The sequence below is a fragment of the Barbus barbus genome (genome assembly GCF_936440315.1).
Source record: "Barbus barbus genome assembly, chromosome: 7".
Classification (NCBI taxonomy): domain Eukaryota; kingdom Metazoa; phylum Chordata; class Actinopteri; order Cypriniformes; family Cyprinidae; genus Barbus; species Barbus barbus.
Genome location: NC_136735.1, coordinates 1,934,083 through 1,948,962, shown reverse-complemented (window position 1 = coordinate 1,948,962; position 14,880 = coordinate 1,934,083). Strand labels below are relative to the sequence as shown.

General features: G+C 37.6%; 3 protein-coding genes across 3 annotated transcripts in view; 1 reads left to right on the top strand and 2 right to left on the bottom strand.

The window, feature by feature from the left end:
- LOC306872264 (long-chain fatty acid transport protein 1-like) overlaps positions 1-2,791 on the bottom strand; it is a 13,439-nt gene extending 10,648 nt beyond the window's left edge. Inside the window, exons 1-3 of the mRNA XM_079420762.1 lie at positions 2,669-2,791; positions 1,517-1,690; positions 974-1,368 (exon numbers count right to left, since the gene is read on the bottom strand). Coding sequence (XP_079276888.1) covers positions 974-1,368; positions 1,517-1,689 — 568 coding nt within the window. The 5' untranslated portion in view covers position 1,690; positions 2,669-2,791. The remainder of the gene's footprint in view (positions 1-973; positions 1,369-1,516; positions 1,691-2,668) is intronic.
- Positions 1-14,880, top strand: part of LOC306872949 (uncharacterized protein) — an 819,728-nt gene that overhangs the window by 146,090 nt on the left and 658,758 nt on the right. The gene's annotated exons all lie outside the window — the stretch shown is intronic.
- LOC306872263 (adhesion G protein-coupled receptor E3-like) lies at positions 5,794-14,183 on the bottom strand. The gene is made up of 15 exons (XM_079420761.1): positions 14,046-14,183; positions 13,346-13,411; positions 12,636-12,767; positions 12,496-12,551; positions 11,690-11,779; positions 11,447-11,600; positions 11,236-11,352; positions 10,959-11,155; positions 8,750-8,827; positions 8,475-8,513; positions 8,003-8,220; positions 7,422-7,580; positions 7,159-7,330; positions 6,059-6,160; positions 5,794-5,973 (listed from the first exon to the last, which is right to left on the bottom strand). The coding sequence occupies exons 1-15, from the start codon at positions 14,071-14,073 to the stop codon at positions 5,929-5,931; spliced, it is 1,653 nt and encodes a 550-aa protein (XP_079276887.1). The 5' UTR covers positions 14,074-14,183; the 3' UTR covers positions 5,794-5,928.

Here is a 14,880-nt window from a genome sequence, read left to right as displayed (position 1 = left end):
AAGTCTGACATTTATCATTATAATAATTTATATTTATATATTTATCATTATGTATATTATTATTTAGGCCTAATATTGTTATAGTTATTGTTATTTATATCATTATTTTTTTATATTTTTTCGCTTTAATGTGAAATACCACAGGGCTTGTCCCTTTTTACTTTTTTTTATTATTATATATTTATTATTTAGTATTTATTTTCATTTAATTTTAACACAAAATACCATAAGGTTTGTTCTTTTTTTTTTTTCCTTTACCTTTGCATTTACAAAATCTTTATTTTGCTTCTTGTTAATACCTGTCAGACCTTAGATTGATTAATTATATATATTCATCAGTATTATTTAATTTATTTTTTTAATGCAAAATACCTACTCGTTAACGCCAGTCACAAACACATTTTCACTCTACAGAGCATCTGATTGGACAGCAATTTGTATACATCCCTAAGTAGGCTATAATGCCAAAAATATACAGTTACATAAATATCTAAAGCCCAGTTTGCATATATATGGCCTCAAAGCTAATAGTTGTGAACCCCAAAACTCACATTTCATGGCATGCCAGCACACTCTAGTATCCAATAACTCAACACTATAATAAACTGGTGGTTGCATTTTATTTGACAGTACGTGTAATTACATGTACTTACAGTGTACCTACCAAAGAAAGTACTGGTAATAAAAAGTAACTGCATGGGGTAGGGTTAGGTTCAGGGTAAGTATCTAGTTTTTACCTAGTTATTGTAATTACTAAAGTAAGAACATAGTATGTACGTGAGAAACCAGACTGTAAAACAAAGTGCTACCAAACTGTTTTTGAATGTTTATTAAACAACGCTTGAACAAATATTTGTCTAAATGTGTCACATTTTCTCAAATTAAATTATGTAGCTATATGTCATGGCCACAAATATCTCCAATGGCCTTTGAAAATATATAATGTCACAATAAAATATATATCATGTCTCACCATCCAGAAGCTCCGCCCCAAACACCATCCCTCGTGCTCCGGACACGCCCACGCAGTGCATCAGCGAATCGCGTCGCAGGTTGAAATTGATGAGCGCCGGCTCCACGCCCACTTTAGCCATTCCGAGCCACAGCGCCACCATGAGCGGCCGGCTCTCCATGAAGACAGCCACCACGTCTCCAGACGTCCAGCCCTGCGCCACGGCCCACTGCGCCACAGCGTTCGAGCGCCGGTCCAGCTCAGAGAAGCTCCACACCTCACCAGTCGACTCCTCCACCAGAGCCGCTTTCTCCGGGTGGAGCGCCACCCGCTGGGCGAATATGGACGGGACGGTGCTGTGCGTGCGAACATAATGACTCATGAACGATTTGACACGCAGCAGTGCCTGCAGACCACTGGAGGAGAGAGAGAACGAAAGAGATAAATATGTGTAGATTATATAAGAAGTTCTCTTTTTAATAGATTTAATAGTAGATTTGTCCATGTCAGTTTTCTCTACACCATACTTCATACTCGACCTGAGAGAAAGTGGGTTATACTCACACAAGGTCTCTCTTGATGGTGCAAGCGGCCACATAGAGAAACCTCCATCCTCCAGAACATAAATAAACTCCTAAGAGAGCCAGCAAACTCCAGAACCACGAGAGGCCCAGGACACTCAATAACCCAGCTGTGATGACCGCTACTGGGGCACGAAACCCGTCTCCAGCACCCATCCTGGAGGAGAGAGGACAAGAGACAACAAGCAGTTATTATACATTAATTATTGTGCATTTGAGTGACTGGTAAATTTAATTCTCACAGTACAGGGGTTAAATTGGACCAGTGAAGGCCAAAAAAGTGCATTAAAAGGTGAAAAAGAAATGGCAACCAGTTAGAAAGCCTGAGGTATACACTTTTCATCCATCTATATTTTAACATATAGTTTTGATACTGATTATTAAAAGAAAAAAGAAAAAAACTATATATAATTATAGATTATTATTCAGCATAATTTTACCTACTCAGAATCTTGATATCTGATGGTAATGACAATAACACAAGTCTTCTAGCTGCCCATTTAGATCAAATATGGACTATTTATGAATTACAATTCTCAAATATTGATTGGTTTTGGTAATGACATCTAATAAATCTACTGTTAGAATAGAACTTAAAAATCTTTAAATAAATGATATTTCAGATCTTGAAACTCACTGTCATTGTTTTTCATCTAATAAGAAACAACTGGGGAAAAAGATCAGCTATTCCCTAAAATGCTTGGTGTGATGTATTGACAGCAGTATTTTACATATAGTGATTCTTTATTACAAATATAAAAATTGTACACATAAATACCCAAATTAATAATAAAAGTTACTAAAAAGAAGTTAAAAGTAAAATTCCACATTTTTCGCACATGCATTTATTTTAGAGAATAAGTTAAAAATTCAGAGTTGGAGCTCACAAAAACACACATTAGCGGTTACATAAATGCACTTAAAAATATCTATTTTAATCTATTTTTAATGTTACATGAATAAAAAAAATATAATAATAAAAACGTTGTTTATCATCTTTTCCCCAGAAATGTGGAGAATCAAAGAACTGAAGACCAGATATACTGAAACTACTTTAGCGTTACATGTGTGCATACAGTAATTATAACCAGAAGAGTAGGTCGATAACAGATGTTTGCTCCTGAAACGCACTTGCCTGCGCTCCTCCCGATCAGCCCGTTCAGTTTTGACCTCTAGTTCAATCCTCTGACCGAGATGATCCCAGAGAAACGCTGAAAGCTGCACTTGATGTCTTCACAGGTCTGACTAGAACTTACTGAGAAATGTGTGTAAGTGACAGACGTCTAGAGAAAGATGACACATAGCGATTTACTCGTGAACTCTCGCTTGGCTTGCAGTGCGCGAACCTCGGTCTGGAAGCCCCGCCTCCACACTCAGCGCTCCGCTCTGATTGGAGGACGCAGCTGTCAGTCACGCGTCTGCAGGTTCTTCGGGTTCTGCGTGCCTGGACTGGCTTAGTTTAGGGTTCTGTCTGAACTCGAGCCTCTGAGAAATGAGAGGCTGTGACGATGACTCAATCAACAAGACACGCCTCAATGCCTTTATTTCGCAAGAAGCTTTATCGCCCTTATCATCTGCGACACTTGAATTGATCATGTTTCCCCCGTTTTATTTTTCAACAAAATGATCTTTTCACACCCTCTTTCAATTCAATTCAGCATTGCTATTAAGCAAAATGTGGTAGATTTGTATGTTGTTCCAGGGTTAGCATCATCTGAGGTCTTCTGAGGGGTTGGCATCACCTCTTCTCAGGTGTTGGGTCATCTCAGATCTTCATAAGGGATGGATCCAGACTGAAGCTTGTGTAATTCCTTGTTGCCTCGGCAAGTCCCGTGGCAGAAACAGAGAAGCAAATAGAGACAAATAGAGAAATTAGTGTAGCTGCTGTTAATGAGGTGTTCAACAACCCAAAAGAATGAAAATGTGCATTTGATCAGCCATAGCTGAAGTACAAGGTTATGAGATTAGGTGAATGCTTGGTTAAAGAGATGTCTACACAGCACACAGAAATCTAGATTTAAACAGAGAGAGTGTGTCTGAACCCCGAACGTTATCAGGAAGGCTATTCCAGAGTTTGGGAGCCAAATGTGAAAAAGCTCTACCTCCTTTAGTGGACTTTGCTATCCTAGGTACTACCAAAAGTCCAGAGTTTTGCGACCTTAGGGAGCGGGTTGGATTGTAGCGTGGTAGAAGACAAGTTAGGTACACAGGAGCTGAACCATTACGGGCCTCATAATTAGTAATATTTTGTAACTGATATGGAACTTAATAGCCAGTGCAGAGACTGTAAAATTGGGGTAATATGATCATATTTTCTTGTCCTGGTAAGGACTCTAGCCGCTTCATTTTGGACTATCTGTAGCTTGTTTATTGAAGATGCAGGACAACCAGCTAGTAGTAGGCTACATTACAATAGTCCTGTCTAGAGGTCATGAATGCATGAACTAGCTTTTCTGCATCAGAAACAGGTAGCATGTTACGTAACTTGGCAATTTTTGTAATATGAGAAATATGATTTTCAAAAGACAAGTTGCTGTCTAATATAACACCTAGATTTTTGACTGTAGAGGAAGTAACAGTACATCTGTCTAGTTGCAAACTGTCATCCAAGAGATTCTGTGTACTGTTTTTTTTGGTCCAATAAGTAATCTCTGTATCTCTGTCTTATCTGGATTTAATAGGAGGAAATTATTGGTCATCCAATCTTTTAAATTTTTAACACACTCTGTTAGCTTCGATAATTTAGAAATTTCATCTGGTCTTGTTGAGATATATAGTTGAGTATCATCAGCATAACAATGGAAACTAATCCCATATTTTCTTATAATTTCTAATAATTACCAAAGGGCAACATGTATATTAAAAATAGAAGAGGACAGATCCTTGTGGTACTCCACACTTCACTGCCAATAATTGAGATGATTCCCAGTTTAAATAGACAAAGGTACTAACGATCGGACAGTTAGGATCTAAGCCACCTTAAAGCCTGCCCTTGAATACCAGTATAGTTTTGCATTTCATCTATGAGTATGTCATGATCTATTGTGTCAAACGCAGCACTAAGATCAAGTAAAACTAGCAGTGAGATGCAGCCTTGGTCTGACGCAAGAAGCAAGTCATTTGTAATTTTAACAAGTTTAGTTTCTGTGCTATTTGACTCTTGGATCTTCTGATTCCGATCGACTTGCTTGAGGGTTATTGGACTATTTGTTTGCGAAACTATGCGGTCATTTCTTCTCTTCATGTGCTCATATTATTGCAATACTCTCTCCTACCTGAAGAGAGAGGCACAACACAGAATAAACCCACGAGACTTAAAAAGGAGCCGATTTGTTTTTTCACACGGCTACTATGATGGAAACATTATTTTTATTATTAGGAAACGTGTGCTTTTTGTAATCTAACCCTAATTGAATTCCAGTAAAACGGCTTAATTACTCAAGGCTTCTCATGTAATTGGGGCTTGTTAAGAATGTCTTAGCTCTTTATCTTTCGATGCCATCTGACTAATATTCTCAGTCCTTGCATGGGCCCATGGAAAGAGTTATGAACATGAAGCTAATTGTCTGTGAAACTTCTTCAAAGTTTATAATTACACCCATATATTATATAGTTTCATTGCTAGGGGTGGTGCAATGATATATCCAATGGCAATACATCGGAGTGGTACTCAGGCCAAGAAATATATACGTTTTATAAAATGGAAGTATGGCCAGGAAGTTCTGGACATATTAGGCGTACACTTGGCCATAGAATAAGGTACTGTATATCAAGAGTTCAGTCTGAACCCCGTCACACAAGAGTCGCTAGGCCATTTGTCCTCAGCTGAACATCTGAACTGTGTGGAATAAGGATAAGAGATATAGGCATAATACAGAGTGAGAGAGAGCACGGAAGGGAGGAGGGAGCAAGACAGAAGAAAAGGAGTGAGAAGGGAGGAGGGATTGCAGAGAGGCAAACTCACAGAAACATGCTGCTCTGAAATTTGTGTTTTGCTCTTTCCAAAAGCTTCCATTCAGGATTTCCTCTGCGTGTGTCAGCTCCTGCTCTGCGTCACTCAACATGTACACTTTCCAGCACTTTCGGTTTCCTCTATAGGTGTCAACGTGCTAATATGTAAAGGCTATATATGTACAGAGAGAACAAATAAATAGTTTATAAATAGTAATCTTCAAATTATTTAAGAATAATAAAAAGTTTTGAACCAATTTTAAATTAATAACATGAACAATTGAATGTATATAATTTATTCCCCTTTTAATTCATATTAGTTTGTATATATATGAACGTGTACTGTTGAATTAACGCTTGTTAAAAGTCTTCATTTGACACAGAAAGGCTTTATGTGTCTTGTGTTGATGAGTTTGTACAAAATCCATCAGCATGACAAGTGCTTCACATCTGTGTCTCTGCTGTGCTGCCTTCGATCCGCAGAGGTTTCTGTCAAAGTCAAAGGAAGAATGAAGAAACTGAACCCACAAATGCTGCTTTAATGTCCAAGACACTCAAACACACACTAATGTACCTGACTGCTGTTGGTCTGGCCCGTTCTGGTGCTGGTTCTGTATTTGCCTTTCTTCTTATGTGGGCACATTCGTACAAACAGACGGTAATACTCCGTCCTGACCTGAAGGGGGCAACAGGCAAAATAAATGATATTTAATTTAATAATACATTACAGTTTCTGGCCAACTCCAGTTGCATGCATTCAGAATAGTGGTCGAGCGACGTGGATTTATATGCCGATACCGATATCTTCGGAAGATATATAACCGATATATATGATATTACACTATGTAATTAAAAAAATATATAACTGTATTACTGCAATGAAATTTAGATTTTACATATTTAGTGCGTTAGAAATAATTAATTGTAAAAATAATCAATATGAAAAAATAATTTGAACTTCATAAAATAAATAAATATGGAAAATACTAATTGTGTTCTAATATTTTCACAAATAAAGAAATAGTTAAAAACATGAATAAAAAGTAAACAACAGTTCACCCAGTAAGTTTTTGCGCACTTGGAATCATATTTTCTTTCCAAATAAAGACCAGTTAACACAAATTTACACTGTGAATATGACATGAGTATGAATATAGCTGGATATATAGCATGGTATATAGTTTGAAATCAAGGATTTAAGATTACACTGGCAACTGCACATAGATGCTGTTGTTCTTAGTGCTGTCAATATAAATGGCCTTTCATTGTCAAAATAAAAGCTACTTCTGGCACTTATCAACCTGAAAAACATCAGTTAATGCCGATAATTTAACATTTGGCCCTGGGTGATATATGGTTCAACCACTCCTTCTGAACATATCGTATATATATGGCACAAATTGCATGGGATCATTTTGTGATGCTTTTGCATTATTTTTTGAAGCTTGAAGAAGGTCACTATATGCTGACATTATAAGGACAAGCATTCTCCTCAATGGCAAATGAACACAAGAGCAATGAAAATTTGAATTTTTTGGGGTGAACTGTCACTTCAAATCTCTGAAGTCCTACAAGATGTTACTGAAAGTCTAAAACAAGCCACTGTTACCTAATGTTCAGTGTGTAAGTAAATTATTCACAGATTTTCAGTTGTTATGTTGCATGTGTAAGTACCAGTTTGGACAGCAGGCAGTGCATGATGAAGATGAGCGCCCCCTGGAGAGTGTTGAGGATGATGAAGAGGTACAGCATGACTTTACTCCCTTTCTCCTGGAAGAGGAAGAAGCCGAAGATCCACGTTCCTCCAAGAACACATAACTGAGCCACGGCGGTCGCTGTGAAACTCCTACACAACAAATATAATTCATCAAAACCACTGACAGAAGAAAAATCAAGACTGATTGAATCTATTTTGAGATCAATAAGAGATCACACACCTGATCTGGTTGAGTTTGGAGAGGTCTGGATTGAGACTGGAGAACTTTTTAGCCAGTTTCCACACAGTGATGATGAAAACAAAACCATTGAGGATCACAATGATGCAGACGGGTGCGAAAAAACTCAAGATAAAATAGCGATCGAGAGAGAGCCAGCAGCTGCAACACAAGTTAGAATGATAAATCAACCACATGATTACAAAAACACATAAAAGACTAGTTCATCCTTCTTTTCCTTTCATAATCCATTCAGGAAGTTGGGGACATTCTTCTACAGGGTTTGGTTTATATCACAGCCATGAACCCGGATTTAAATTATTTGTTTGCACATAAGATGAGTAGTCAATACATTTAGTACATTTCCCAAAGGAAAAGATAAATATAAGTGTTCATAACTGTCAAAACATTTAAAAGTACACTAGCATATAGACCTCAATGCTGAGACAAAACCCACATTTTGATTCATGGGGTCTCTTTTATATACTATATATTATATTCAGCGAGCTGTGTGCATGATTATTAGTCAATTTACTCATCATATATTTTTTTCCAAGAATATTTGACCAATTCCAGAAACTCACTGTCGTTTGGTGCCGTATCCCTTTGGGAAGGCGATGGCAGAGACGGAGACGATGACGAGAGGGACTCCATATCCCACCGCACACATGTGGAGATGATTTAATGTGGTGTGAAACACCAGCACAACCATCCGGTAGAGCTGAACCCCCTCCAGCAGCATCCAGCAGAACGCAGACAAGAAGAAGAAATGAAGCAGACCGGCCACAATCGCACACGCTACCTGAGAGAGAAACACACCTCACATCAAACATTTTACATTTTTGTGTTACTTAAACCAGGGTTATTAGTCATTAACTAAAGCTAAAACCATAAAAACCTAATTAAAGGGAAGGGGGAGGGTAGTGGTGTGTGGCCAAGTATGGTGACCATACTCTGAATTTGTGCTCTGCATTTAACCCATCCAAGTGTACACACAGTAGTGAACATACACCCGGGGAGCAGTTGGGGGTTCGGTGCCTTGCTCAAGGGTCTCACCTCAGTCGTGGTATTGAGGGTGGAGAGAGTGTTGGTTATTCACTCCCCCACCTACAATCCCTGCCGGACCTGAGACTCAAACCCACGACCTTCAGGTTACAAGTCCAACTCTCTATCCATTAGGCCACGACTGCCCTAAAAACATATACAACATGACTTAGATTGACTAAAATAAGTGTATAATAAATTATACCCTTTGTTCTATGTTTTCAAAAGCTGTCTCCTTACTGATGCCATATATAGCTAAAGTGATACACTTGACACATTCATTTCACGTGATGTCTTCCCAACATTGTTGTGATATCCTGTTTTTCCCGAACAGGATTTAGCAGGTCATAGTGAATTTCCTCATACTGAGGAAGAAGCAGGCCATACAGTTAAAACACTCATATAACAGTTCATAAGGCAAATTATTTTTTTCAGTAGAAATTAGAGCTATGCAATTAATCGAAATGCAGTTTCAAATTCAATTTAGGCTTCCAACAATTCTGAAAACACAGTACATAAAAATACAATAATCGAGATAGAACTATTATTGCGCCCCATTCTGTCTCCTTTCCAGCGGTGCGCTTTCGTTCCTCCATAAAAGTCCAATTTCATGTGCAAATCCGTAAAATCATGTAATGTGACTTTTGCAAAATGGGACGTGCTTGACTTATAAAGCTGATTAGATTTATTTGTGTTTTTAAAAGTGCAAAACGTGCACTGTTCCTTGGATTTTCTGCACGTGCTGTGATTCGGTATAGAACATGCACATGTAAAGTCAAAGCTTAAGGTGCATGCATAAACCGTCAAATATACGCAAAAATGCGTCAAAATGCAAAATGTTGATTCTTCATGTAAACCCTTGACAGATATGTAATAATTGAGCATAAACAGTTGAGAATGAAAAGATGTAACAGGGAATTGGATCTGTGCAGCTCTTAAAGTGACAGCAGCCTAATATTCCTGCTTAATATTAATGAAATAACAAAAGACAAAATCACTCACCGCTCTTAACTGAAGGACTCTTTGATAAGAAACAAAGGAAGTTTAATTTAGTGAAGACTATGCTGTTTTATTTTTCATTTGATTATTAAATTTCTATAGTCTGTTAACTGAATACGTTAGACTTGCATAAAAAAACTTAAAGCACTATTTGTTTCATTTGTATCTTTTTATATCGTATTTAACCTTTGCTAGTCTGTACAATGTAGATGTCACAGCAACCTTATTTACATTATCAGAGCGAATCAGACAATTTAAAGGGGTCATATGATGCGATTTCAAGTTTTACTTTCTCTTTGGAGTGTTACAAGCTGTTCATGCAAAGATGAGATGCCTAAAGTTATAAAGAGTGTCTAACCCAAAGAGATATTCTTTATAAAAGTTAAGACTCGTCCAAGCCCTCCTAAAACGGCTCATTTAAACACGCCCCTACATGTCTACGATGTGGAAATATTTGCGTAATACCGCCCAAATGTTCACGTGAGGAAAGAAGGCATGGTTTCAGTAACCGCAGTAGTGTTGATGCAGCCGTGTCAGGGAGACACTGTGTGGTTCTATGCGAAAGCAAAAGCACGTTATTTGGCCTTCCGAAAGTAGATGCAATTAGGAATCATTGGTTAAGATTTGGTTACAACATAACAGCACAACCCAAATATTCAAATTTGTGCCACACATTTTATGGACAACAGTTGCGTGAAATTACAAGGTACATGGTTGGCTATGCACGAAGGAAAAAAAAAGGTTATCAACATTACTGATATACAAAATGGTAAGCAAGCGCTGCTTTGTTTACATTTCTATATTGGCGTTTATCTCGTATATCTTTGTTTCGGCTTCTCCTTTTGAATGACGAATATTGATAGCTGCTGATATAAACAGTTAATTCCTCTCACGCATGCACAGAACGCATGTGTTTAGTTTGCCGTCAACAAGTAGTCTGTTCGGTGTGTTCAAGTGCAGCTTTTTGGTCTGACGCTGCCGACGCGAGGCGACAACACCGTCGCCTTTAGTTCTTTGAAGTCGGCTTGGTGTGTCCCGGGCTAAAGAGATGCACAGCATGACCAATACATGTAAATCCATGATAGAAATCACAAGCTAAAGACTTCCTTGGACTGACTTACCCCACCTAGCAGACAAGGATCAGACTGAAATTCCTTTTAAACCCTTTTGACCTTTGTTCCTCACAGAACACCTCCTCACGTTCACAGAAGTGTCTTTACATGTACAGTGGGGGAAAAAAATTATTTGATCCCCTGCTGATTTTGTATGTTTGCCCACTGACAAAGAAATGATCAGTCTATAATTTTAATGGTAGGTTTATTTTAACAGTGAGAGACAGAATAACAACAACAACAACAACAAATCTAGAAAAACGCATTTCAAAAAAGTTATAAATTGATTTGCATTTTAATGAGTCAAATAAGTATTTAAGCCCTTCGCAAAACATGACTTAGTACTTGGTGGCAAAACCCTTGTTGGCAATCAGAGAGGTCAGACGTGTGTAAAGACGAGCATCACCGGCTCTGACAGCTGTTTGGTTTCTGTATTACTGACGACGGCGGTCACCACTTTAGAGTTGAGTTGATAAGTGACGCTTCTCTCTTTATCATCTGATTTCTCTCCGCTTATCTTGTGGAGCAGATCACTGGAGGAGTTCAGACCTTTATAACTGACCAGCGCCGCAAACGCAAAACCTATAGAAAAATTACAGTTACATCTCGTCAAAGTGCTGATGGTTTCATAAGTACATATATGTATATATATATATATATACCTGGATATGAATCCCCTACAACTGCTTCCCAGCTGGCATTGAAAAGGACAGAGTCTGTGCTCAGAATGAAACGCCCACTGGGCGGAGTCTGGCTCCGTGTGACTGTAACTTCAACAACTGTGAGGCACATCATAAAAATGTAATAAATGCCCTATTTTCAGTATTTCCATTCAGTACCACAGTGAGATTGTATCTAAACACGGTTTCTCACAGGTGTTGTGCGTCTCCATCCTGGTCACAGGCTCTCTCAGCTGAGGTCCAATCAGACGCATGCTGTTCTCCATCGCACCCAGAAACTGACTCAACATCTTCCCATCCGTGATGTTTCCTTCAGACAGCAGCTCGTCAGAGGAACTGCACAATTTCTGTGAAACGAATTAGTGATGTTCATTCGCCCCTGTGCGAGTGCATGTTTACTTCTATATGAATATATATTGTGCCGTGTGTGTTTGACCTCCAGTAACTTCTCTCCAGTTAATTGTCCTCCACGTGAATCATTCAGAGACTCACAGCTTCTCTTCAACAGTGACATCAAATGCTTCAACTAGAAGACAAACGAAAGTCAAAGTCTACATGCATCTTTACACAACTGAATAAGGCTGAATAAGACAGCATTAAACAGTCTGCATAAAGATGCCTAATTGCCACATCAGAAGCAGTTCTGTTCCACCTTTGCAGTGTACATTTCTATGTTCTAAAAACATTATGGGAACATTGATTTACAATGTTTCTAGAATGTTAAAATATTGAGTTTGCTTGCCATGATACGACTTTATAATAATACGACATAATACGACTTTCTCCTTAATTTATCTTTACTCACAATATAACATTCTTTGAACTTTCACTTGTAACATTTCAGCAAATATCAATAACACAATCACAATGTTTTTCTAAGAGCAGTTTCTGTCAACATTATGAGAACATTCACAATGTACAGATAGCATCTGAGAATGTTGTTCTCAGAGTTCTTTTTCACAACATAATGAGAACGTTCATGTAAACACATCATAAATAAGCTCCAAGGACATTGTCCTCAGTATGTTTTCTCTTTACATCAAGATGAGAACGCAAATCAAATATTAATAATATAAGAACATTACATGTTATTTTAAGAGCATTTTGTCATCACATTTACATAACTTTTGCAAAATGTAAAAAAAATAAAAAAATAAAAAATAGGGCATATAGTGAAACTACTAATACTACTATGACTACCACTACTAATAGTAAAATTATAAGCAGAAGTACAAATTCTACCTTCTCTAGTGTGTGGCCTGCATGAGATCCAGGTTCAAACTGATCACAATCCATTTCTGTGGGGGAAAAAAAACACGAAAGAGGATCTAAAAATTGCATTGGTGCATTTAAAATGAAGCAAATAATATTATAATTCTCACCAATGCATTTTGACTGGTTGTTGCCAAAGTTACTGTAACCCTTGTAACATTGGCAGCTGTAGCCACCTGGATGATTGATGCAGTCGGCGTTTGTGCCACAAACATCTGGATCATCTTTACACTCAATGATGTCTGTGAGAGAGAGAAGATGAGAAATCAGTCTCTGTTAATGTCATTTTAATATAGTTGCACATAATTAGACACACATTGTACATACAGCTGGTTTGATGTGACGTTGGTGTTGGCATCAGCATTATACAGTCCAAATTGGTAGGTTTTGTTTAACACATCAAATTAAATTCATAGGCCAGAAAAACAAAAGGTACCTTCACATTCTGTTTCAGAGTCAGTTGAGATCTTAAACTGGATTAAAACAGAGTCGCTATAGTAGCCTGTCTTTGGATAACTGTTTATATCTGACAGGGGGGATCAAAGTTTATGCTAAATTAATAATTAAATGCCTCACACCTTCACACGTGACATCTAAATTTGGATTACACCAGCAGTAGTAACTTCCAACTGTATTTACACACTGAGTATGATAATCACACACACTTGTTGCACATTCATCCACATCTGTAAGAGAGGCAGACAGATGATCCACATAACACAAACTCCCTCTTTTGAGTGACATACAGACTATTAAAAATACTGTAACAGCCAAACTGTTACTTTTGCACTATTCAATCAAACCACAAAGGCAGCATTACCAACACATTTGTTTTTAACAAGTTTATATCCAATGGAGCATCCACTGCATGATGGCAGAAAGAGACCTGGGAAGAGATTGAAAAATACAGCTATAGTGAATTTTTTTTTTTACTATTATTTTTACATAATCTATATACATCCCAAAAACAGAATCTGATCATCATCCATATCGCTGTTTACATTACACTTGCGTTACCAAGGCAACGACTGACACATTTGTATTACATTCCAAAGAGCTCCGTACATTATCAGATGAACATACAGTATTTTGTTGAAGACACATTACTGTACATGAAAAACTCAAAGTTTATGAAATTTCTGCCTGTGTGTAATCAGTCATGTGTGTAATTATTGCAGTAAGCTTGAATGCCATTTGTTTTATAATACTGGGCCGACTAAAATGGGAAGAAAAAACAATACATTTCTAGGTTTACATTTTTTCTTCAAGGCCCATTAAACTGTCTACTGTAGCTAAATAGGAAACGTAATACAAAACAGTAAACAAGAATCTTGTTGTAACAACTGAAATGGTCGAGTTTAAAGAGCAGTCTTTGTTACACAGACACCCAGTTATTCACTTGCAGCCTCTGACACATAGGCTCTATCTATTCTCAGAAGTTGTCTGACTACTAATCTGGCTTCAGTATGTCACGTACACACACCTGACCAGAGTAAAACAGAGTACAACAGGCTACTCACCCAAAAGAAGTGTCCAGTATAGCTGCATGTTAGAAAACCGTAGCTGCTTTCTAAGTCTAATGTGATGTAGCTATTAAATTCCAAGAGAAAATCAGTCTCCAGCTGACCGTTACTTCACGTCCACAAACACTTCAGCCCTTTTAGTGCTATCTCAAGCTCTCCTGGTATTTATTCCTCCTACTGGATAATAAAATTTCCTAGGAAAAAAACAAAAAAAAAACTTTGTCAAATGGGCGTAATTCTCCCCGCGGGCATGGCAGGAGTAGAGAAATGGTTCATATATGGAGCAAATTTTGTGACAATATTCATCAAATAAATCCAGCGTTTTGCAAATAAACAGAATCTGCTTTGCAAAGAAAAACTCGACTTTCAAAGAAACACAGTGATTTGTAAATACAAAACTCTATTTGAGAGAGAATGCAGAGGTATGGACAGATATATGTATTGTGTGTTACAGCTTGATTCTCACAAATGCATGCTGGAAGATTTTCTCACAAATGTGTGCTGGAAGATTTTCTCACAAATGTGTGCTGGAAGATTTTCTCACAAATGCATGCTGGAAGATTTTCTCACAAATGTGTGCTGGAAGATTTTCTCACAAATGTGTGCTGGAAGATTTTCTCACAAATGTGTGCTGGAAGATTTTCTCACAAATGTGTGCTGGCAGATGTTCTCACAAATGCAATTAAGCAACTTCCTTTTCCAAAAACAGCAGATTTACACAAAAATATGTAGCTTTTTATATATAGCTGAGCAACATTTTAACTCATGAAGTTAAGAAAAAAAGACTACTATCAGGAATTATATTAGTCGCTCTTAAAAATGCAAACGTCCA

Coding starts and splice junctions, on each gene's coding strand:
- LOC306872263 (XM_079420761.1), bottom strand. CDS start 14,073: ATGCAGCTATACTGGACACTTCTTTTGG. Junction 13,412..14,045: donor ATACTGGACACTTCTTTTGG/GTGAGTAGCCTG, acceptor ATCTCTTCCCAG/GTCTCTTTCTGCCATCATGC. Junction 8,828..10,958: donor TGATGCTCGTCTTTACACAC/GTCTGACCTCTC, acceptor CTTCTTCCTCAG/TATGAGGAAATTCACTATGA.